Source organism: Mesoplodon bidens, assembly GCF_964165515.1.
Source record: "Mesoplodon bidens genome assembly, chromosome: 11".
NCBI lineage: Eukaryota > Metazoa > Chordata > Mammalia > Artiodactyla > Ziphiidae > Mesoplodon > Mesoplodon bidens.
Genome location: NC_138167.1, coordinates 28992494 through 29016214, shown reverse-complemented (window position 1 = coordinate 29016214; position 23721 = coordinate 28992494). Strand labels below are relative to the sequence as shown.

Below are 23721 nucleotides of genomic sequence, written 5' to 3'. Positions count from 1 at the left end.
ATTTGTCCACAGTCAGTTACTGTGCTGCATTAGGTATTTTGCTTTGCCAGTGATTAGCAAGAACAAGTGATCTGGCTAACAAAAACAGACAAAAAAACATTAAAACATTGATGAAACAAGTTATGAAAAGACTTTCACTTGGCTAATGTACTTTGTTCTTATTTTATCTCTCCTATAATCTTACTTTTTTTAATAGAGATTAAAAAAATATCCACTGTGATTTCAGTTAAGATGTTGGGTAAATAAGCATCAGGTGCAGATGACAGATGTCTAATGAGATTGTTAAGTCTGTCAGTACCCCTAAAGTTTGGACGATGAAATCATTGGAATTAGAAGAAATAGTGGTGCTGTAGCTCCGGGTTTGGAGGAGTAAGGTGGGAAATGTACCATTACTTTGATCCTCATTACTTTGTGCCTACCCTGAGAATATTCTGGGAGATGAGTTGGTGTCCAGGAACACTTAGTGTCCAAGTGGAGGAGTGCCAAGTTAAGAATGTGTGTATGTTTTGGAATAGGCAGCTTTGTGCAATGGAAAAAGCACTGTTTAGTCAGACAGGCTTCCACCCACTGCAGTACCTGACTGAGTTGGCTGACCTTGGGTGAGTCACTGTATTTCTTTAAATCTCATGTTCACAACTGTAAATAGGGCTAATTACCTACTTCACAGGGTTGTTACAAAAAATAAATGAGAAAGCCAAAGCATGGTGGCACACAGTATGTACTATTTTTTTTCCTTCCCATATTCCTAGAACCTTTGAATTGACGTTGTTTATGCCACTCTCCCCTGCTCTTTCTAGATGGGGTTCTTCACTGAGATATTAAAAATATAAATTTATAAATCCCTTGGGAAAGTGTGTGAAAAAAATTTAATATGTGCATATGAGCAGTTTTCTTGAGAGTGAGTGGGTTCATAGCTTTCATCAGATTCTCAAAGAAGTCTATGATCATGCCTCCCTCCCACTCTTACTACCATGTAACAGAATTAAGAACCTCTGCCCCAGAGTAAGTATTATATAACCATGAATGGTATCAGTAGTCTGGCCAAATTAAGTATGCATCATAGAGGTAGTAGGAAAAAAAGACCAAAACAGATTTCAACCATTTGATCGTTTGCTGCTGTCTTGTTGTTACATAAAATCTTGCAGCTTTATTCTCAAATATAATTGTTTTTGTTTTTAAAACAGATGCTTGTTCTTTAAGAAAATATCTAGAAAATATTAAAAACTTAGGCTGTATGTAAAATGAGATGATTTGTATTACAGAAGGACTCTTTCCATATAGAGTGGGACTTAAGTTTTTTGTTATGAAGGAAAAAAAAGATACAGTGGGGACCCTTATGGTAACGTGCTTTACTAATGCATCAGATATTTGAGTTAAAATAATTTGGTTTATAAGGAAACTTTTAGGAACACATCTTTTATGTAAATTGAGTTATACGAGTCACATTGTGGATATGTTTATCTACATTAACAACATTTGCAAGTCTGCTGTGGGCAGCACTATGGTTCCCCCTGCCCCCTCTATTAGAGAAGAAGTGTTAGCTCACATCTCAATCTGGGAGGTACCATAGCGTAGTGGTTATGAGTCATGTCTGGAGCCAGACTGCCTTCATTTCAAATCCTACTCTGTCACTTGCTGTGTGACCTTGGACAATATACTTACCATTCCTTTGTCTCTGTTTCCACATCTGTAATATTTGGATAATAATTATATCTAATCACAGAGTGTTACGAGAAGTGAATTAATATGGAAAAGCTTTTAGAACACTGCCCATTTCATTATAAGCACTGTGAAAGTGTTAGATAAACAAAAATATGTACTCTGGTTAACAGAAGACTTATACCCATGAAAAGTTAACTTAAAATACAAGGTGGTATATGCTGTATATTACAAGATTAAGTTCCCTAAAGTTCTTCTGCATAGAGAAATTCACTGTGGGTTGTCTGGGTTGTATGAGAAAGCTTAAAAATTCAAGGAAGAAGAGTGTAGGTCATGAACTGGTCTTGATAGGTGAGATCCAGATAGAGAAAGAATAGGCCCAAATTAGAGAGGAATTTTATGAACAAACAGAATTGGAGGGAATGTATAATATAGACTATATGAGTTTCTGAGTAAGTAGAGAAATACTGGAAGCTTTCTTGGGAAGATAGATGTGGACAAATGGTGGAAGTCCTTGGATACAAAGATAGGCTTTGAGACTTTTATTTGTAGATTAGGGCTCCCTGACTTTTATAAAGGAGAAGCTTATGAATGATTTTGTAAAAAGTGCATAGCACAGTACTTGGTGGAAGGTAAGCATTCAATAACTGTTAGCTAGTATTAGCAATAGTGGTGGAAATGGCTGCATAGTGTCTCACTGTATGGATGGACTATATTTGTATATTTAAAAAAAATAGCCTATTGATGGACACTTAGGTTATTTCTTGTCTTTTTCTTCTTCTTTCCTTTTTTCTTTCTTTTTTTTAAAATAATCATCGCTGTAATGAGTGCTCTTTCCATAAAATTGTTTTATACATCTGTAGTTCCTTAGGAGAGACTTAACACTGTCACTGAACTTACCATGGGAGAATGATGGTAAGTTTCAGAGGGAATAGTAGAAAGGAAATGATGGAGCTTTACCAGCTATAATTCACTCCCCTCTGCTGAGAAATCCCCACAAAACTCATGACAAAAAGGCTATTATGGTATTAGCTGCCAGCAGGGATGTAGTTCAAGCATACTTATTAAAAATGATAACTTATTAGAGAGCTCAGCTATGGATATGATAATGGTTTTTTTGTTTGTTTTTAATCATGGGGGCTTTGGGAAGATAATTTAGCATGTAGACTAGAGAACCAGAGTGTGAGGTGAGACCAAGGTATTTATATTATGACATAATATGAGACTGGTGGTCACAGAACTCCAGAGGAAATATAAAAACAAGGCTTGGTAGGTTTTTTTAGAATATGGGATGACAGGGGAGGAAGAATATTCAGTGATGATATTCCTAAGATTCTAAACCTCAGTGGCTTGGAGAATGTGATCAAAATACTAATGTTGGAATGGAAAGCCGATTTTGGAGGGGAGATCACTTTAACTTTAAATATGTTTGAAAGAAGAGAGGGAGGCATTTAAGTTTACTTACCTATTAAATATTAGGATAGGAGTCAGGTTTTGAGTTTCTTTATATAACATTGATATTGAAACAGAACAAATAGTTGAGTTCAAATAAATTATACAGCTAATAAGTGGCAAAGCCAAGATTCAAATCCAAAGTTCTGCTTCAAAGTTGATATTCTTCACCCTTATGCTATGAGTGGGAAATAGTCCTTTATTCATATTTTTCGTCATAACATGTACTTGGTCTTCTCATATTGCAAGTTATTTCTTTGTCATTTTGCCATTGAATTTATTTTATACCCTTTTCTATATAACCTCTATGTTTTTTTTTTAAATCAATGTATTTATTCTATTTATTTTATTTTTCTTTGGCTGCGTTGGGTCTTCATTGCACACGGGCTTTCTCTAGTTGCCGTGAGCGGGGGCTACTCTTCGTTGCGGTGCATGGGCTTCTCATTGGGTGGCTTCTCTTGTTGTGGAGTACATGCTCTAGGCACGCGGGCTTCAGTAGTTGCGGCTCACGGGCTTTAGAGCGCAGGCTCATTAGCTGTGGTGCACGGGCTTAGTTGCTCTGAGGCATGTAGGATTTTCCTGGACCAGGGCTCAAACCCGTGTCCCCTGCATTAGCAGGCGGATTCTTAACCACTGTGCCACCAGGGAAGGCCCCTAACCTGTGTTTTATTTAATATCTTGAGTGTAGCTTGGGCTTTGAAGGCAGACATTCCTGGATTTGACCTCAGCTCTGCCATTTGTGTCTCTGTAGATTCCTTAGTTAATCACAAAATCTAGTGGCCTTTTCTGAGTTTTAATTTTCCTTGGTATACATACAGCAGAAATCCTTCCTGAAATCTAGGTTCCTTCTCCTTCAGTAATAATTCACCATCCTAGCCTTTTATCTGTTTACTTTCCATCTCTGCACTTTCTTCTATATATATATATACTTAAATGTGACTGTCTTTGCATAGCTTTGAAGTTGGCTCTTTGTTCCTTTTTTAAACAGGTCAGCTGACTCTCGTTTCTGATTATATTCCCTCTTCAATTACTTGATTCGGTTTTCTCTCTTCTATCCTCATGCACTTAGTTCAGGCCCTTTATGTTTTTCTTTCCAACTTTAAAATAGACTCCTGTCTTCCAGGTCTAGTCCTGTTCTTTCTTCCTATTGTAGTCATTCTCTTAAAATATAGATCTTGTATGTCCTCACTGCTTAGAAACCCTTCATTGATAATCCATTGTCAACAGTATTATTTCCTAACACTCCTTTGGATGAGTTAGGTGTTTCTTTAGGGAAAAAGAAGTCAAATGAGTTTGGGAAATGCTTGTATAAATGCAGTTAGTCAGTCTTCCTTTTGGCAGAATTTTAGTGTGCTAATGGGTACTGTGAATGCACAAAGGGGATATAGAGCAATATACGGCAGTCCCCAAATATACCTGACTGTAGTATACATTAAAAAACAAAAAACTTGTCTAGTGTCTTGGAACACGTTTTATTGAGACCCACAAGGTAGATTCCATAAGCTTAGATATGGAGTCAGGACTTTTTTTTCGATTAATTCAACCTTTGCCTGTCTTTGTAGTCTCATCTCCAGTGTCCACCAGACCAACTTGGAGTTTCCCATAGGGTGGGGAGTTATGTGTTTTCAGGCTTCGGTGGCTTCACCCATCTGTGAGGAAAAACCCCTACTACTCCTAAAGGGGAGATCATTACCTTCTTTCTGAAGCCTTCTGTGACTTATCCAAGCAGGCTTTACACTTCCTTCCTCAGCATTTTCCTTATAGTATACTTGGCAAGACCGTCCATTTTAACGAATATCACATGGCATTTTAATTCTTTTTATATTTTAGTTTCTGCAGTGGACTATAAGCTCCTTGAAAGCTGGAACCATTTCCTTTCATTTCTGTGACATTAGTACCTAGGGCAATTATTAGATATAGTTTAAATAATTGAACTATAAAATAATTGCAGGAAAATTTCCAATAATAATTGTATTCATACAGTTAACTATCAATAAACATTTCTTTTATCTCATCTTAGAAGTCTCTTAGATGCTTTCTATAATGAGTAGGTAGGTGGCATCAAATTAAATGGGAAGAAAATGCTGTAACGAGGAAAAAACTAAGAAAACATATTTTCCCATTTTTTTGTACTTTTCATAACTTGTAATAAAACAAAATATCTTTTTCTTAGATTAGAGTAAAGATAATGTTCTGTCTTCAGTGGAAATAATGTTTAATCATTAATAAAAACTCAGTGATTACTTTTTCTCCCAGATAACTTATTTCATATTGATCTGATTCATTCATCTGTAGTTTTGAGAATAAAAAAATGTTATTTTATGTGAAACATTGTTTAATGTATATCTCTCTTTTCTTAGGCATCATTCTTAACAAAGAAGTTAAATATTGGTGGGAAAAGAGTAAATCTTGCTATATGGGTAAGTTAACCTTTTCAACTGTATGAGTGAAGGCCTAGAGTACCTACTCCTGGTTCTCTCATAACTAAGTGACTCAAGAATTTCTAGATTTATTTTAGTTAACTGAAGTTTAGCCAAAACCTTTTTTTTTTTTTTTTTTGGCGGTACGCGGGCCTCTCACTATTGTGGCCTCTCCCGTTGCGGAGCACAGGCTCCGGACACGCAGGCTCAGCGGCCATGGCTCACGGGCCCAGCCTCTCTGCGGCATGTGGGATCTTCCCGGACCAGGGCACGAACCCGTGTCCCCTGCATCGGCAGGCGGACCCTCAACCACTGCGCCACCAGGGAAGACCCAAAACCTTTTTTAAATAAACATTTTTTTCTAAAATCTGGCTAAGAATTTTATCTTGCATACAATTGTATACATGAATAGTTCTTTCATAACTTTTCAGCTGGAGAAGGGTCAACTCAGAGGGATTCCATGTCAGAGAAAGGGGTGGACAGCCTGCCTGGCCTTTTTTCCCCCATCTCCATATTCTAATCCTCCAAGGGAATGGCCAGTGGAGAGTAGGGCAAGGATAATGCAGTAGTGTACCTGTTGGCAGCTGGTCCTGGTGCATGCTCTTTCTCCTTGTCTCCTCTCTCTGGGGAGAACCTAAATTTAGCGCAAGGCCTGTTCCTGGCTTATAACGTCATTGTGGCCCATTCTGACCCTTTGGCAACTGAAATGGTTTTTTAATGAGGGTGGGAAGATTGCTGAGGAGGAGGAAGGTTGGGGAGGGGAGAAGTAATCTTTATATACAGTAAAACATTAAATATTGATTATAACTTGACTTAAAATTTTTATTTGTAACCTGTTTTGTTTCTTTTAACAGTGTTTTGGGGTTATCTATAATTTTATACACCACTTTCCAATTAAACAAAAGTTCACTGTAGTTACAATAACATGTATTTTTTCTTCTGATCTAATAAGAGTTTATTGCTCTATTTAGGATACAGCAGGTCAAGAGAGATTCCATGCATTGGGTCCAATTTACTACAGAGATTCAAATGGAGCTATTTTAGTTTATGATATAACAGATGAAGATTCGTTTCAGAAGGTATTCTGTTTACTTATGGGTAGATGACTTAATAGAACAACACTGATTTTTTCAAGTCTGCATTAACATGCTTTTGTTTACTAATGTGATTAGCCTTGGCTTTAAAGTTAAAGTATAGTTTGTGCATAAATGATGACCACTCATATTTTTTAATGGAGTATTTAATTCTTGTTAATAATATGGATATCATTTATTAATAGTTTATTACATGGCTTTCTCAGATATTAGGAAAGGGAAATAATCTGAAGTAAAGCTTCAGAAAAATATAGAGGCTTTTTTTCTCCCTATTAAAGAAAAATCACATACATTTTTTTGGTTCCATACACACTGGCCACCTGATAACTTGGTATGGCTGCATGGGCAGGTTCCATAATTGTGGGGAGGAAAACGAAGAACTAAATCAAGTTTAAGCTCTTCTCACTAAATTTCCTGGAGGATATAATATAAATTTTAAAAGAACAATCTAGGTAGTGTTCATTTTAAAGCTTCTCCATTTTTTTTAACCCCTCTTTAAACATTCACCAAAAATAAAGAATTTTTATAGTTGTTTGGGACCAAAAATGAGTGACCGTTCAACTTACCTCTGAATTCTCATCACAATTAGGATTGTGACTAGTTACTTATTTGACCTTTTCTTTGAAAGCCCTTCTTGGAATAACTTTGTGAAGGATATTTAACTAAAGGGGGTAATTTCCAAGGTAGAAACTTTTCTTGCCTTGAGTTACAGGTTTGTACTTGTTGAAATTACTTGCCTTTTTAGTTTTATTTTATTTCCTAGTATTTAACTGATGAAGCAGATGTACAAGTTAGCCTTTGGATTATTAATGCCATGTAGAAAAACTTAGTCCAAGGAGTAGGAAAATGAAGCAATAGGTAGCTTTCAGATTTAATGACATTTTAAAAAGTTATATATTTGGGGTGCTGTTTGTTATCCCTTCCTGCCTTTTTGGCATAAAAATAAATGGTTTAAGTATTCTGTTGCTTAAAAGAAGGTGGAGTCTGTTAGGTTGAAAAGTGACCACTTATCTCTGGCTGTATAACAAAACCCCCAAAATTTGGTGACTTAAAACAACGATTTATTATTTCTCGTGGTTTTTGAGGGTTGACTGGGCAAGTCCTCTGCTCCATGTGGTGTCAGTGGAGTCACTCATGCAGCTGCATTGAACTGGGGGTTTGGCTGGGTGGGAACCTGGATCCAAGAGGGCCTGGTTTTCCTCCACATGGCCTCTCACTCCATTTGGTGTCTCATTCTCCAGTACTCTCTCCACATGCTCTCATTATTCCATATTCCAGCCAAAGCTTCTTATGTGACAGCTGGATCCCAAGAGTGTAGCTGCCTGACCTTCCTAAGGCTTTAGTCTGGAATTGGCATGGCATTAGTTCTGCCACATTCTCTTGGTCAAAGCAAGTTACAAGGCTAGCCCAGAGTCAAGGAGGAAATACTCTTGGCAAAGAATTGGTGACCATCTTTAACTTATTACAGAGTGTATGGGTGTAATGAATAGGATGCCTGTGGAGGGGGATCTGATTGCACATGAATAACAAATTTTTAAAAAATTGGTTAGATTTAGTAGGTCGTGATACTATATGTACAGGGAGTAGGGTAATAACATAATTGGATTCTGGCATGTTTCCGTTGAAGTGATGAGGATGTACATTTTATACCAGTACTGTCAGATTTTTCTTATATGAAATCAACTAAGGGTGGAAGTTAAATGCTTCTCTGAACATGTCATACATATATGTGAGTGAAACAAAAAGATGAGACTGTACTGAGAAAAGTGTAGTTCAGTGCTATTATAAATTGTTGATTACCTTTGTTTTTATACAGATTTTGTGTTTACTACAGTTCCTTTGCATTCTTGCAGAGAATAGGCGTGTGAAACTGTTACTTTGTGCGTAGGAACATATGCACAGTAAATGCTTACCACACATATTTAATGTAATTTTTGTTATTTGTAGATGTGTGTGTATTTTTTTTAGGAAGGTATATAAGTCCTGTGTCATTTGATTACATACGTACTAAATTCCATTACACAAAAATGAAAGTAGGTATCCCAAGTTGGTTCTTTATCCTGTTTTATTGTAATCAATATATTTAAAATCAGGAGTTCAAAAGATTACTTAATTTCAGGGACTTCAGTGGTTAAGAATCTACCTTTTAATGCAGGGGACATGGGTTCAGTCCCTGGTCAGGGAACTAAGATCCCACATGCCGCGGGGCAACTAAGCCTGAGCGCCGCAGCTACTGAGCCCGTGCACTCTGGAGCCCACGCACCACAACTAGACAGCCCACGCACTGCAGCGAAGAGCCTGTGTGCCACAACTGAGACCCGACACAGCAAAAGAGAGAGAGGGAAAGAAAGAAAGGAAGAAAGGAAGGAAGCCCAGCATTTAAAAAAAAAAAAAAAAGACTTAATTTCAGTTTACTCCCAACGGTGCCTGCTGCTCTGCTCCATCCGTAGTGAAGAATCAGTTTGCCGCTGGAGTCATTGTGCACCAGGGGCTCTCCACCAGGGGGCAGCAATGTCTAGAGACATCTTTGATTGTCACACCTGGAGGATGGAATTGGTATCTAGTGGGTAGGAAGCCAGGGATACTGCTAAGCCTCATACATTGCACAGGACAGTCCCTCACAACAAAGAGCTATCTCAGCCAAAATATCAGTAGCGCTGAACCTGAAGAAACCTATCCTACACCAAAGGATGAAATTTTATATTACTCTTTTTGGTACCTATGTACATTTTGTTTTTCCTTTAAATGTGTGACACAGAAGCTCCTATGCCCTCTATTTGGGACCCAGTTGGGGTACAAAAGATTTTTAATTAAGCCCATGTTTTCTTAAGTCCAAAGTGATTCTCTATAAGCATCTATTATCAGAGGCTAGAATTGACATGCTTTTGCTTTGGTGAACAGCTTTGCTTGGATTTATGGGCAGTTATGAAAGTTTGTAATTAGAGATGCTTCTGTTTATTCTTATGTGTAGGTATAGAGAGAAATCTTTCCATTGGATGTTTGTGTGTGTGGTTTGCGATATAAATGATCCTACAGTGAATCATTCCTAGTAATAACTAAATACATGGACTGTGAGACAAAATTTTGAGGTATTTTGACAGTGTTGAGTTTTGGGGTGTTGTAATGGTACTCATTGTTACAGGATTTGTTTTAATATTTACTCTTTTGTGTACACAGGTTAAAAACTGGGTCAAAGAATTACGGAAAATGTTGGGAAATGAAATCTGTTTATGTATAGTTGGTAAGCATCATTACTTTTTAAAAATGTCCTTTGTTTCCTTAACACTTTATTAAAGAATAGTAAATAAGTAATTTTCATTTTAAAGTTACATGAGAAAAGAAGAGTGGTATTTTAGTATTTAATATTTTAGTATAATTTGGGATTTGGAAGTGATCTTTCAGGAGATTCAGACATCTGTACTTCAAGGAATGCCTTTGGGGAGCAAGTGGGAGGCCCTATACGTGTAGGGCTTCAAGTCCCCCAGCCTTGCTTCAACTTGACCTTTGGTTTTTCATCATAAGATTATTTTAAAAAAGAAGAGTTCAGCAACTACTTTACAATATAATTTCAATCAATGACTTAAGCTGTGTTCTTGTTCTATATATTTAACGATACACATTTTTGAGTTAAGAACAAATTTGACTCCAAAGATATAAATAGATCATGATATACTAGACTGGAGAAATATCTTAAGAGGTAAAGTAAAACAACTCTAGAACTCACTCTTGGACTTCTGGCGTTTCTCTTTGGTTTCCTTTTTCTTTAGAGTCTTATTTCTACGATATAACAGCTAATTATTGGGCAATAAAGTGTTCCAGACACTATGCTGTGTACTCAGTGGACATTATCTCATGTAATCTTCACAGCCCTATGAGGGCTTTGTAGAGGAAGCTGAGCTCTGTAGATACTTGCTCAATATCATGCAGCTATCAGATATGGGATTCAAATTGAAGTCATTCAGTCTCCTCTGCTTATGATATTAATCCTATGAATAGCCTCAGGCTGTTTTCTCTCTTCCTTTTTATGTAACTGATAAATGGCTTGGGAGAAACCAGGGTAGTTTTAGTGGAGGACATAGAATGGAGTAGTCACCGTGGGCAAATTCTGCTTTTAGCCGTAAGAATTTTTTTGTTTTAACCTGAGTTTACATATCTTACATTTTGTCACCATTAGATTGGTAAACTTTACAGGTCCAGATCAGGGTGCAAGTTTTGGGAGAGGAACAGGAGCTGATCTGCCCTGCTTTTTAGTCTAGGTGCTAGATGTTAGGCTAGATGGTGGGAATATTTCAAACAAGAACACTGGAGTTGTAGACCACATAGGAGTTTGGGACCAAAGCTGCAAGCTAGTCATTAGTGAGTTTGGCCTGCTTTTGTCTGTCTGGTATATCGGACTTACTGGGAGTAGAAGTGGTCACAGTAGGTGAATGACTGAAGATTTGATGATTTGGGATTCTGGTTATCTCTCAGAAGAGAGGAAGGAACTAACACATTCTAAGAAACATAGCTAACATATTCTTAAGAAAGTCAAAGAAGGGATTTCCTTGGCAGTCCAGTGGTTAAGACTTCGCCTTCCAATGCAGGGGGTGTGGGTTCCTCCCTGGTTGGGGAGCTAAGATCCCCACATGCCTTGGGGCCAAAAAACCAAAACATAAAATAGAGGCAATATTGTAACAAATTCAATAAAGGCTTTAAAAATGGTCCACATCAAAAAAATCTTTAAAAAAAAAAGAGAAAAAAGGAAAGTCAAAGAAACCTCAAGAACTTGTTGCTTGACCAAGGTTACAAAGTAACATTTAAAAAATTAGCTGGGTGGGAATTCCCTGGTGGTCCAGTGGTTAGTGCTACGCACTTGCACTGCAGAGGGGCATGGGTTCTATCTCTGCTATGGGGATCTAAGATCCCACAAGCCTCGCAGCACGGCCAAAAAAAAAAAAAAATTAGCTGTGTGAATAAACTTAGGATAATTAACTTAAACTTTGTATTCTTCATGTTCATATTCTAAGAAGGTTTAGTAATATTGAATCTGGTAGCTTACTGCTCCCAAGTAGGGTTAGATACGTCTCATTTCATGTTATATAATGTTTATTAATGTTTGGTATAAAGTATAAAAAGCTCTCACTCTCCCTTTTCCGTTGGCAAGTGTGACATGGAATTCTATTTGTAATTCAGAGTTGGAAGAATTTTGAGAGCCCATTTACCACAAAAGGAAAATTTCACGAAGTTACCATATCTGTGTAACCAGTACGTTAGAAGCCCCACCAGTACATTGGAAGCCCCCTCCCTTTTTTTTTTTTTTTTGTGCTCCTTTCTCATCCCAACACTACTGCAGTTGCCTTTTCCTCACCATCCTCTACCCCCAGACATAATCCTGACTTTTACTGCAGGGACTGGTTTTGTTCTGAATTTCAGATAAATAGGATCATATGTGTATGGGAGCTTTTTTGTCTGTTTTTTGGGCTTTCCATTATGTTTACAAGATTCCTCTATGTTCTTGTATATAGTTGTAGTTCATTTTACTCTCTTTGCTATCTAATACTTAATTCTATGAATATTCCACAGTTTATCCTTTTGCTGTTGATGGACATCTGCATTATTTTTTCCACGTCTTGATTTTCATTTCATTCTATATATGTTCAGTGTTTATTTTCTCGCCTGTTTTAAAACTAACTTCAAAATAATACTACCTCATAGGATTGTGATGAAGACTAAATAATGATTTGGAAAACACTTGGTATAGAGTAGGCATATGACAAATATTTGTTCCTTTCCCTTTACACAAGACAGTCCTTCAAACATTTGAAGCCTACTTGGATGGTTCACCTAAAATCTTCCCTAGGTTTTCAACTGTTTGGGCTAACTTTCAGACATCCTCATCATCCTGATTATTTTTTCCTAGGTTTATTTCAGTGTATCAGTGTGTCTCCTACACTTGAAATCCAAACATTGTTGAGTCAGTGTATACCATAGCTCTCTCTGTTTTTAAATCTTCTTACTGTTCTTCTACCATCATTGCCCAAGATTGCATATACTTTTTAGCAGTCATGTCAACTCAATTTCTCTTTTACATAGATTATACTTAACAAAAATCAGAATTCCTTTTTTATAAGTATTGGTCTTCTGTCAGGCTTTCCCCATCTTCCTACATAACGAAATTATTTAAACCTATGTGTAGGAATTTCAACTTGTCATATGTTTCTGAATGTTTATGTTTGATATATAATCTACTAGCTTTTTCATGTGTAAATTAGATGCCAAACCTTCTAGGTCCTTATCTAAATCACTGATAGTGTGTAAAGCAGGAAGAGAGAACTCAATACTTCCGCTAGCAGAGAGACTTTTCCCTCGAGTTTTAGTTAATCCATTGATCAGCACTCTTGGCTGTGGTTGCTCTGTTTAATAGAGTATTTTGTTTCTAGTCTGTCCTTAACATTTGTATGTTTGTTAAACAAATATTTATTATTAATAATAGTTACCACTTATTGAGTGCCAGGTACTATTCTAAGAACTACACACTTATTTAAGCCTCCTGACAACACGGCAAGAAGGCATTGTTGCCATTTCCATTTTACACATGAGAAAATGGACTTAGAGAGCTTGATACTTCCCAAACTACATAGTATATAGAGATAGACCTGGGATTTTAATTTAGGTCTGTCTGCTACTTCAAGCCCATATACTTAACCAGTAATATAGATTACTGGCTATGTACCAGGCTTTGAGAATAATGTAGTGAATAAGTTAAAAAATAGATATGGTCCTTGTCTCCCCAGAGCTTATCATGTAGGGTGAGAGAGAAAAACAAGCTCTTGTTGTACATTATGATACATGCTATCAAGGGGTTGGGGGTGTGCTGTGATAGCACAGAAGCAAACCGAACTAAATTGGGGGAGGGGTGGTTAAGGGATTTCTGAAGCCAACCAGGGTTGTTAGGAAGTGTGTTAATTATCATGGGTTTAATTCTCTCATAACAGTATTGATGTTCCATTTGATCATTCACTGTGATCATTTTCCATTTGATCAGTCACTGTGATCATTCACTGTGATGGCTGAAAAATACTCTATTGAACACGTCCTACGTGCTAGGCTTTTTACATATATCTTATTTTCACATCAACCTTGCAAAGTTTATTAGCTACATTTGCACAAAGTGAGACTAAGGGGTTAAGTAATTTGCCCCAAATCTTACAGTTTTGAAATGAGCCAGGACTTAAAAACAAGTTTTATCAGATTTAAAAATTTCTTTCCACTAGGCCACACACCATCCAGTCTAAGCAAAATAAAGTTCTAGCTCTTTATTGCTATTAGGCCGTCAGCCCTTAGCAATGGGTATATCCCTTCCATGTTCTTAATTCAAATAGGTATTTTTATTTATTTATTTATTTTATTTATTTATTATTATTATTTTTTTTGCGGTATGTGGGCCTCTCACTGTTGTGGCCTCTCCCGTTGCGGAGCACAGGCTCCGGACGCGCAGGCCCAGCGGCCATGGCTCACGGGCCCAGCCGCTCCGCGGCATGTGGGATCCTCCCAGACCGGGGCACGAACCCGTTTCCCCTGCATCGGCAGGCGGACTCTCAACCACTGCGCCACCAGGGAAGCCCAAATAGGTATTTTTAAAGAAGATAAAATTTTTAATATTCTTAGCAGGATAACCTTTTCCTCTCCAATAGCTTCTGTCAGTTTTCCCCCCTAGCCTTTATTGTACTATACTTTCAAGTAGGTGCTTACTTTGTTGGTTATTCTTATTTTCAGGTGTTGTAAGCCTATTAGAAAGTTCCCAGTGTGGCTGCACAGTAGTATTGAAACAGATATGAGCCTCAACCGCAAGCTTTAGCTCTCTTGCTTTTAAAAGAACATAGCTAAAAAGGTCTTGAAAGGTGTCAGTCACTGACAGGCAGTTTTGTGACTTGGTCTGTGCTGTTAATCCATTATGAGCACTTATTGTTCAAAGAAATAGTAGTTATTTAGTAGAGGGATTTTTTTGTTTAAAATATTAATTATGTTATTAAAATAGTTAGCCATTTTAATAATAACTGGTTTTAGGGAACTCCCTGGCAGTCCATTGTTTAGGACTTGGCACTTTCATTGCCGTGGCCCGGGTTCAATCCCTGGCTGGGTAACTAAGATCCCGCAAGCCGTGTGGTGTGGCCAAAAGATTAAAAAACAAAAACAAAAACAAAAAAATACTGGCTTTATTAAAGTTTAGTTAAGTTTAAAATGCTGTTAAATAATAAAGCAGTGTCAATTATTTTCCCCAAATATTCATTTGAGGCAACAAGGTGATTGTCTACTTTCCCTATCCTCAGTTTTTAAAAATAGATGTTGGTAATTATGGTGGATTTTGAAAAAAGAGACACTAAAGCTCTAACAAACCAACTCATAGGGTTTTAGTTAATTGCAACAAAAGTCTCCTTTGATCTATAGGAGTCTGTTTTACCTTTTTACAGTGGCAGAATCTTGTGCCTGTTTGTTGGAGCTGCCTGCCACTGGGTGGTGCTTTGTGCATTCTTCATAGCATGAAACAACTTACTCCACTGGTGACTGTTGGATATATTGGTTGTAATATTTAGCAAATTAAAAATTTTATTGATAAAGTATAATGTGGGAAATCAGAACTGATATGTGTCTTCTTGCTGAGATAGGCTGATAACTGTTCAAAGAAGGAAGAGTTTATTACTGAATTTGTTAGTACCTGCTGAGCTTTAGTATGTCTGCTTCCCTCCCTCAACCTTAGGCTGTGGTGTCAGATCATTGCTTAAAGCTGCGCATGATTAGGTGCTCAGATTATTTGAGGTCTTCATATACAGAACCTCTGGGTTTGTACCTCTCAGTTCTAAGCATCTCATCTTTCATTGGGTGCTTACTTCAATGCTTTATCTGAAATTGTCTTCTAGACTCTCTAAGGTTCCGAGAAAAAATGACCTTATTTACAAGGTTTCCTTTTTCACCCCCATAGGTCATAATAGAAGAAATGAAAATATTTGTTTAAAGTGTCCTTTCTTAGGGTATTTTCCCCCTTTCCTGTATGTTATTTCCCTTGCCTTTAGCACTCTGTCCAGCCTACTTACCTTAATCTCTACTCTGTATATAATAAGGAATCTGCATTTTGCAGTTTCTACACTTTTGTCCTGGTGGCTTTATGGCATAATCTCAGTTTGGTTCCATTGTTTAAGGAGAGCTAAACTTACTTTCAGTAATTTAAAATCTGTATGATGTTCATATACTAAGTTGTCTCATGTTTTTAAAACAAACAGTAGTTTCTTCCCCTGCAGCGGTGAAGTACTTCAAAAGCCATATATTTTAATGCTTTCTTTAACCAGTTCATATCATCCAGAAAACCAAAATATTCTTAGGATCCAAGAGGTTAGCCTAATATATTTTCATAATTATTGATTGGGGACCATTTACACTTGGCTAAGACTCATAGGTTTATCCTTAGGATTCCCTAGTGAATTTTAGTCCCATTTATACCCTAAGTCAAAAATAGTGCTTATCTCTTTGGAAAAGTTATTTTCTCTGACAGAGGCTGCAGCTTCAGGAGGGATGTGCATTGAGCCATTTGAGGGAGGTTGAGGCATTCACCTTGACAGTCATGATCGGCCCTCATATCCTTATATCCAAATGTCCTGAAACCTTACAGTTTCAGGACATTTAGAAGTCTGGTGGGGATTTGTATTATTTTTCCAGATGATTAAAGTGGCAATTGTATATTTAGAATTGGCTTAATTTCATTATAAAAATGAATCAATAGTAAAGACTGGCATTTACATTTTCAAATTAGGTAATAAAATAGACTTGGAGAAGGAGAGACATGTTTCCATTCAAGAAGCAGAATCGTAAGTGTTATCCCTTCTCCTCTTCCTTCCTTCAGTCACTCTCTGTAAGAAGTCTTCCTCTTTGCACAATGTACTTTACCATTTAGTTATTACTCAAACCTCTTAATATAGATTGAGCTAGTGGATTCAGTGAAGCGTGTTTACACTGGCAATTTCTGGCTTTTGGTGACATTTAAAGTTATTCTACTTTCACTTCTCTTTCTAGTTTCAGTAAAAAGTATAAGAGTGATGCAAAAGAAAACCGTCATGGCCAAATAGTCAGTGAGTCACAAAAACTAAAGTATTTGGGTTGCAAATTAACTTAGAATAAAAGTCTTGTTTTATTCTTATTTAAAAGTTGATTCAATATATAGAGACGTCAAATGGTATATAATCTTAATTTCACTAAACCTGGGTTAATTAGTAATAAGTCACTAAAATTGCTATTGTAAAAAAAGTTCAAATAGCACTCATGACAAAAACATGAAACATATTTTTACGTCAATTACTGATGTTACTTTTTTTTTTAAGGTATGCAGAATCTGTGGGAGCAAAACATTATCATACTTCAGCCAAACAGAACAAAGGAATTGAGGAACTTTTTCTTGACCTTTGTAAAAGTAGGTATATGGCTCTTTTTAAAATATTGGGAATATTTCTGGAGTGATTTTTGTTTGTTTTTTGTTTTTAATTTATTTATTTTATTTATTTATTTTCGGCTGCGTTGGGTCTTCGTTGCTGCGCACGGGCTTTCTCTAGTTGCGGCGAGCGGGGGCTACTCTTCATTGTGGTGCACGGGCTTCTCATTGCGGTGGCTTCTTGTTGCAGAGCATGGGCTCTAGGCGCGCGGGCTTCAGTAGTTGTGGCTCGCGGGCTCTAGAGCACAGGATCAGTAGTTGTGGCGCACGGGCTTAGTTGCTCCACGGCATGTGGGATCTTCCGGGACCAGGGCTCGAACCCATGTCCCCTGCATTGGCAGGCAGAATCTTAACCACTGCACCACCAGGGAAGCCCCTGGGGTGATGTTTTACAGTTTCCATTTTGACCATATTGATGATTTGTCGCATCAACCACTATTATTATTTACTTAATATCTTTAACTCATTTTTTGAAGCTTAAATACCTTCTTTAGCCCTATTTCAAGTAGTAATCAATGGCTATGAAATCTTATGTGTAGTATTTGCTAAATACATATTAAAATATATGCATTACTATTAAAAATAAAAATGGAAGGGGAATGGACAGAATAAAACAGATTTAAGAGTTGTAACAACCTGTTGTAGTGGATGGACCTTATTTGGATCCTAATTTGACAAACTAGTGAAAAAGAACATTTGTGAAAAAATTGGGACTATATGAACACTCACTGGATATTGATGCTATTAAGAAATTAAGAAATTATTGTAAATCTTTTTAGGCGTGGTTATTGCGTAGTGGTTATGCTTAAAAAATAATTCTTATTTTTTAAAATGTTTTTATCTTTTAGAAATCATATTAAAATAATTTATGAATAAAATTATGTATACATAAAATTATGTATCTGGGATTTGATTTAAAATAATCAAGTAGGGATGATTGCCAAGTATGGATGAAATTGTGTGATGGACATACAGATTTTCATTATGCTCTTCTTTCTACTTTTATATATGTTTGAGCTTTTCCGTATTAAAAAAAGAGAAAGGAAAATGTTTATTATATACAATCTGAAAGTCATTTCTCGTATCACCAATAGAATGCACACTAAGGAAAACCCTAGTCTGTAGAATAATGGATTGAAATGATTTTGTCAAATTATATTCCTTGTAGTTATAGACCTCAGAATGATGGCTTTTTGCTCTAAAAAATGTACATATACACAAACTTTGAAGTAAATTTCAGTTTTATGTAAGCTTGAAGATCATTCATAATTCTTCTAGAGCATTAATTCTCTAAATGTGGTCCCGTAATCAGCAGCATTAGCATCACTTGAGAGTATGTTAGAAGTGCAAATTCTTGGGTCTTACCCCAAACCTACTGAATCGGAATCTCTGGAGGTGGTGCCCAGAATCTGTGTTTTAATCCCTCGTTATGATTCTGATGCATACTAAAATTTGAGAACCACTGCTGTACATATCAGTCACTAAGAGATCTTGTTAAAATGCATAATTTGATAAAGTGCGTCTGATGTGGGCCTGAGCTTCTCTTTACTAACAGACACCCAAGCGGTAATGACACTAGTCCTCAGACCATACTTTGAGTACTAAGGTTCTAGATCAGTGGCTTATAAGTGTTAAATATCATATCTTTATATAAAAGAATTGAGGGCTTCCCTGGTGGCGCAGTGGTTGAGAGTCTGCCTGCCGATGCAGGGGACGCAGGTTCGTGCCCCGGTCCGGGAAGATCCCACATGCCGCAGAGCAGCTGGGCCCGTGAGCCATGGCCGCTGAGCCTGCGCATCTGGAGCCTCTGCTCTGCAACGGGAGAGGCCACAACAGTGAGAGGCCCGCGTACCACAAAAAAAAAAAAAAGAATTGAATATTCTCTATACGTTTATTTTAAAAATTATAGAACATGTACAAGTACTTATGATTTTCCATATTGTAAAATATACATTAAAAAAATAGAAATTTTGAAAGGTTAAGGAAAAATAAATTGAACGTTTGTCTAATTTTACCTCAGCGGATTATCCCGTATACCTCAATTTGGAAACCATTGTTCAAGAGCAATCTCTGGACCCAAGTTTAAGAAACCTTACTCTGTTTTAAGGACTCTCTTTTCTTTCCTCATCTTTTCAGATATGTAGTTTGCAACTATTTACTCGTAGTCTGTGTCTTATACTCTCATTTTTCTTAACTGTCTCTCAAAGAGCTGAAGTTCTAAATTTTAATGAGGTCTGATTTATCAGGTGTTCTGTATGAGTCATGTTTTTCTGTCTTACGTGAGAAACCTTTGGTAACTCAAAGTCATAAAGATTTTCTTCTACAGAGATTTCCTCCTGTGTTTTCTTCTAGAAATTTTGTTTTACATTTAAGTCTGTAATTAATTTTTGTTAATTTTCACATATGGTGGGAGATATAGATTGAACTTTTATTTTTTACATGTAAATGTCCAGTTCCAGTACTGTCTCTTGAAAAGATTGTGCTGGACCACACAATCACCAGTATCTCACTGTCATCATTCGAGCAACTTCTGCTGTATCTTTAAATCAAATAGTGTGAGTCCTCCAGCTTTGTTCTTCCTCTTTCATCTTAAACTCTTTTGTTCTTTCAAATGTTATTTGGTTAAAAGTTTACATGACTTATTGAAGAATAAATCTTGTACCCTAAATATTGCTTGTACTTGGAACAATTTGACCTTCTTTGACGTATTTCTAAGTATACTTGGAAAATCTTAAGGATGACACTTGTATACAGTCATTTGTTTAAATAAAAAACTTTTTTTCTCTGGTGATGTCACTGTGGCTGTTATACAACTGGACAAGTACACTTGCTATTAATTTTAGCTAGTTTCCTTGTTGGTTGAAAGTCAGAAATAGCTATCATGGTGGTAAACTGAAATTATAGAAACAGAAAACGCCGATTGTGGTCCTAAATAATTTCTGCTTTCTCCCTCTCTTAGGGATGATAGAAACAGCACAAGTGGATGAAAGGGCAAAAGGCAATGGCTCCAGTCAACCAGGAGCTGCAAGGCGAGGTGTACAAATTATTGATGATGAACCTCAAGCCCAGAGCAGTGGCGGAGGGTGCTGTTCTTCTGGATAACTGGTCACCCCTAAGGAATAAAAAAACAAATAAACTGTGGATCCTTGCCCTCAACACAAAGACTGCCATATTCCAAGTCACATTATTTTACCAATGGAATTAGAGAGTTAACAGTATTTTAAATTACGTTTATAACACTGCAGAGACCTTAAGTGCTAAACTTAGTGGGGTTCGTGACCAGAGAATTGGCATTTTCTACACATGTTAACAAAGCAATTACCAATGGCCTTTTTACATATTTTTTTTCTTTAACAAGGAGTAATATGCATGTAGAAAAGACCTACTTAAAGGTTTCATTTATATTCTTTTAAATCAAATCTTTATTTAATAACTTATATATGTTGTTGGAATGGTATACATTTTTGCAGTCCTTTGTATTTTGTGGTAGTTTGAATTGTATCACTTCTAAACAGCAAACTGTTTTTGTTTTCTTTTTTTTTAAATTGGCAGATACCTGAAGTACTATTTTTGCAGGGTTTGCACAGGCCCCAACTGTCTACTACACTTTGATATAATCTATATTCATCCTGTATGCTGAGCTGATAAAATACATTGTAAATTACATATTAAATATTTTATCTGCTTTTACAAGCGCAAGGTGCAAAAATATATACAGTAGTCTCATTGATGACTGTAAAGTGAATTAACATTTGGTGATAATGTCTAAGCTTTTTGACTCTGATCATAGTTCCCCTTCACTTTTGTCTTAACTTGAAAGTGGCGTGTTTAAATTTTCTCATATACTTTACTTGAATTATTGCTGTTGTCACATTTTTTGCCTCTGTAAATCCATCTAATAATTGAGCAACAGCATTTGCCTTTTGGTTTGGGTTTTTTTGTTTGTTTGTTCTTTTGTGGGTTTTTTTGTTTTGTTTGTTTTTTGTTTTCTGTTTTTTTTTGTTTGGATAAAAGAAAGAGATGACTTCTGCTGATTTTGCTTTAGAATGGTTACCTTAGAAGTATTTAAGTGGAGCATGCTGAGTTTCACTGCTGCAAGGCTTTAGTTTTCTCTTAGGCTTTATGTGAGATGGACTCATTGGTATGAGAAGAGAGGAAAAAGTCCCAGATAGTAGCCACTCACCAAGACTCATTCATACAGCATGTTAGTGGTAGTTTCTCCTCCACAGGCAGTACTTTTAGATCCTTTGTGAGCAAGCTGTTTCTGGTCACTGCTTGCCAGAGATGAACACAGAAAGCTTTGTTTCATTTTATAAGAGCTATCCTTCTCAGTTTCTTTGAAGGGAAACATTTCATGTAATGAAGTTATAGCGAACACTGGAAAGATTTATTATAAAATTATATTCTTGTATACTTTGTAAATTAGTCTCTCATTAAGTTTTTTTTTTTTCTTTAAGCATAGGACTGATAGAATAGAATCAGGCACTGCTCATAGGAGGAACACAAATTGTGGAAATTAACATAAATTGTTCTTGTTCTAATATATATATTTTTCCATTTCTGTCATGCTTGGAAAACTAGTAAATGTTATGTCAAAGATAAAATGGAATGGTCCCTGGATTTACTTCTTACAAGATGCAATAGTATACAATAAAGTTGTTAGCATGAGCAATTAAAAGAATATAATGAGGTTATAGTTACTAAAGAAGTAACTTTCCCAAATGGGTTAAAGTTGAATAAATTGACACCTTGATGTTATGATATTAGAATTTTAACTTAGTATTAAGTATTCTATAAGGCCTCATTTTACCTTCCTTAATTATTGTCCTTGTCAAACTCAACACACTGCTTCTCCACTGTGTGTGTTTAGGGAGGGCAGGGTGGAAAAAGAGTCTTCAGGAAGATAAGCTAAAATTGTCTGTGTAGTCTCTTGGTTTCCTGTGAAGTTACTGTTTATGCAGGAGGTGGAGGGAGGCAGGGGAAATCATGAGTACAGATAAAAGAAAAAATTGTTTTTGCCCTCCTGGTAGTAAAGAAAGCCTTGCCATTTCTACTGTTGTAGATGTAGATGGGAAAGAAGCTCTTCTCCATTGGAGTGAAGTATGTTTTTAAAACTAATTAGACATGAAATTGAGCTTTATTCCAAAAAATAAAATCATAAAGCCTGATAATTGGAGAGTTGTACTCTCGATTTTTGACCCTATATTAATGATATAAAGTCCAGATAGAAACCTCTGCTCCAGAGTTGCCAGATAATTATTGATATGGTACAACCACTCTAGATGTTTTTTTTTTCTTTTTCTTTTCTTTACTCTTCTTTGGTTTCTATGTACCTTTCTTTCTTTTTTTTTTTTTTTTTTTTTTGCGGTACGCGGGCCTCTCACTGTTGGGGCCTCTCCCGTTGCGGAGCACAGGCTCCAGACGCGCAGGGTCAGCAGCCATGGCTCACGGGCCCAGCCGCTTCGCGGCATGTGGGATCTTCCCAGACCAGGGCACGAACCTGTGTCCCCAGCATCGGCAGGCGGACTCTCAACCACTGCGCCACCAGGGAAGCCCTCTATGTACCTTTCTTAACCTCAGTCATTTCATTCTTCTTTTTTTAACTTGTAATTTAAACTAATTGAGTAGCAACAATAGATTATATGGTATACCTGACCTTACTCTGAAGCCCAGAAGGTCTTTAGATAGGAATAGGGTGAAAGGGTAATGAAAGAGGACCAATCAGTTGCAGCATGTATACAAAGGAAAGATTAAAAAATGATAAACCAAGGCTGAGGAAGTTTTTCTGATACTTTCTTCACCTTTCTAATACCTACCTTTTGTGTTCCTGTCCTTATAATTGTGCTGTTAGGAAGAAGACACAAGTTATCGTGTTGTGTATTAAAAGTAGTAGGTAGGTAGAACCAATATATTTTTCAACTAGTAAGTGTATACTCTTCATATATATAATTAAAAATTGGTTTAAGATAGTCATTAAAAAGGTATCTGAATATTTAAAGTATACAATCACTGTTTCTGTAATGATGCGTATTCTGCTTCTTGTTTTGCGTTGTGATTATAGAGGAAGATTATTGTTTTTAAAAATGTATATTGCAACAATTTTGGGGTAAACAGTAATCTGAAACGAAACAAGCATCACGTTACCATATGAAATATGAGTGTTTGAATTTCTTTTCTTCTGGGGTTATCTCCTGAAAATAGCCTAAAGCTATGGCTGTTACAGCTAAATTGAAATCTTTTTAAAAACATTAGCCATATATTATTAGTGATTACTTTTTATTTGGCATTAAAATAACAGAAGAATGATATTTCATTTTTAGATTTTCAGTAAGAAAAAGTAAAATTTGAGAAATAGAGAAGGAGCGTAGTAAGAAGTAGAATGAAAGGTAGATAGGAAATTCTACAACCTGACCATTTTAAAAATCATTTAAAATACTACATTACTTTTATCAGATGGCTTCTAAATAAGGCAAGTTATGCATTGTGCCAAATATTTAGAACATTAAAAAATGAATTGTTACACTGTTTATTTCTTGTAATGCATAATTTGCAATTTTCTGTATTATAAATGCTACCAGGGGTCTAGATCATTGATCTTATATTATTTTCAGATAATATAACCTACATTTATAATTACCAC

The 23721-nt window shown here is 36.4% G+C and overlaps 1 protein-coding gene across 1 annotated transcript in view; it reads left to right on the top strand.

Annotated features, from left to right (window-relative positions):
• The window catches only part of RAB21 (RAB21, member RAS oncogene family), a 28969-nt gene extending 8148 nt beyond the window's left edge, over positions 1-20821 (top strand). Inside the window, exons 2-7 of the mRNA XM_081250278.1 lie at positions 5472-5531; positions 6503-6610; positions 9803-9866; positions 16410-16464; positions 16975-17063; positions 20041-20821. Of these exons, the coding sequence (XP_081106404.1) occupies positions 5472-5531; positions 6503-6610; positions 9803-9866; positions 16410-16464; positions 16975-17063; positions 20041-20183 (519 nt within the window). The 3' untranslated portion in view covers positions 20184-20821. The remainder of the gene's footprint in view (positions 1-5471; positions 5532-6502; positions 6611-9802; positions 9867-16409; positions 16465-16974; positions 17064-20040) is intronic.
• Positions 20822-23721: the final 2900 nt, after the last annotated feature.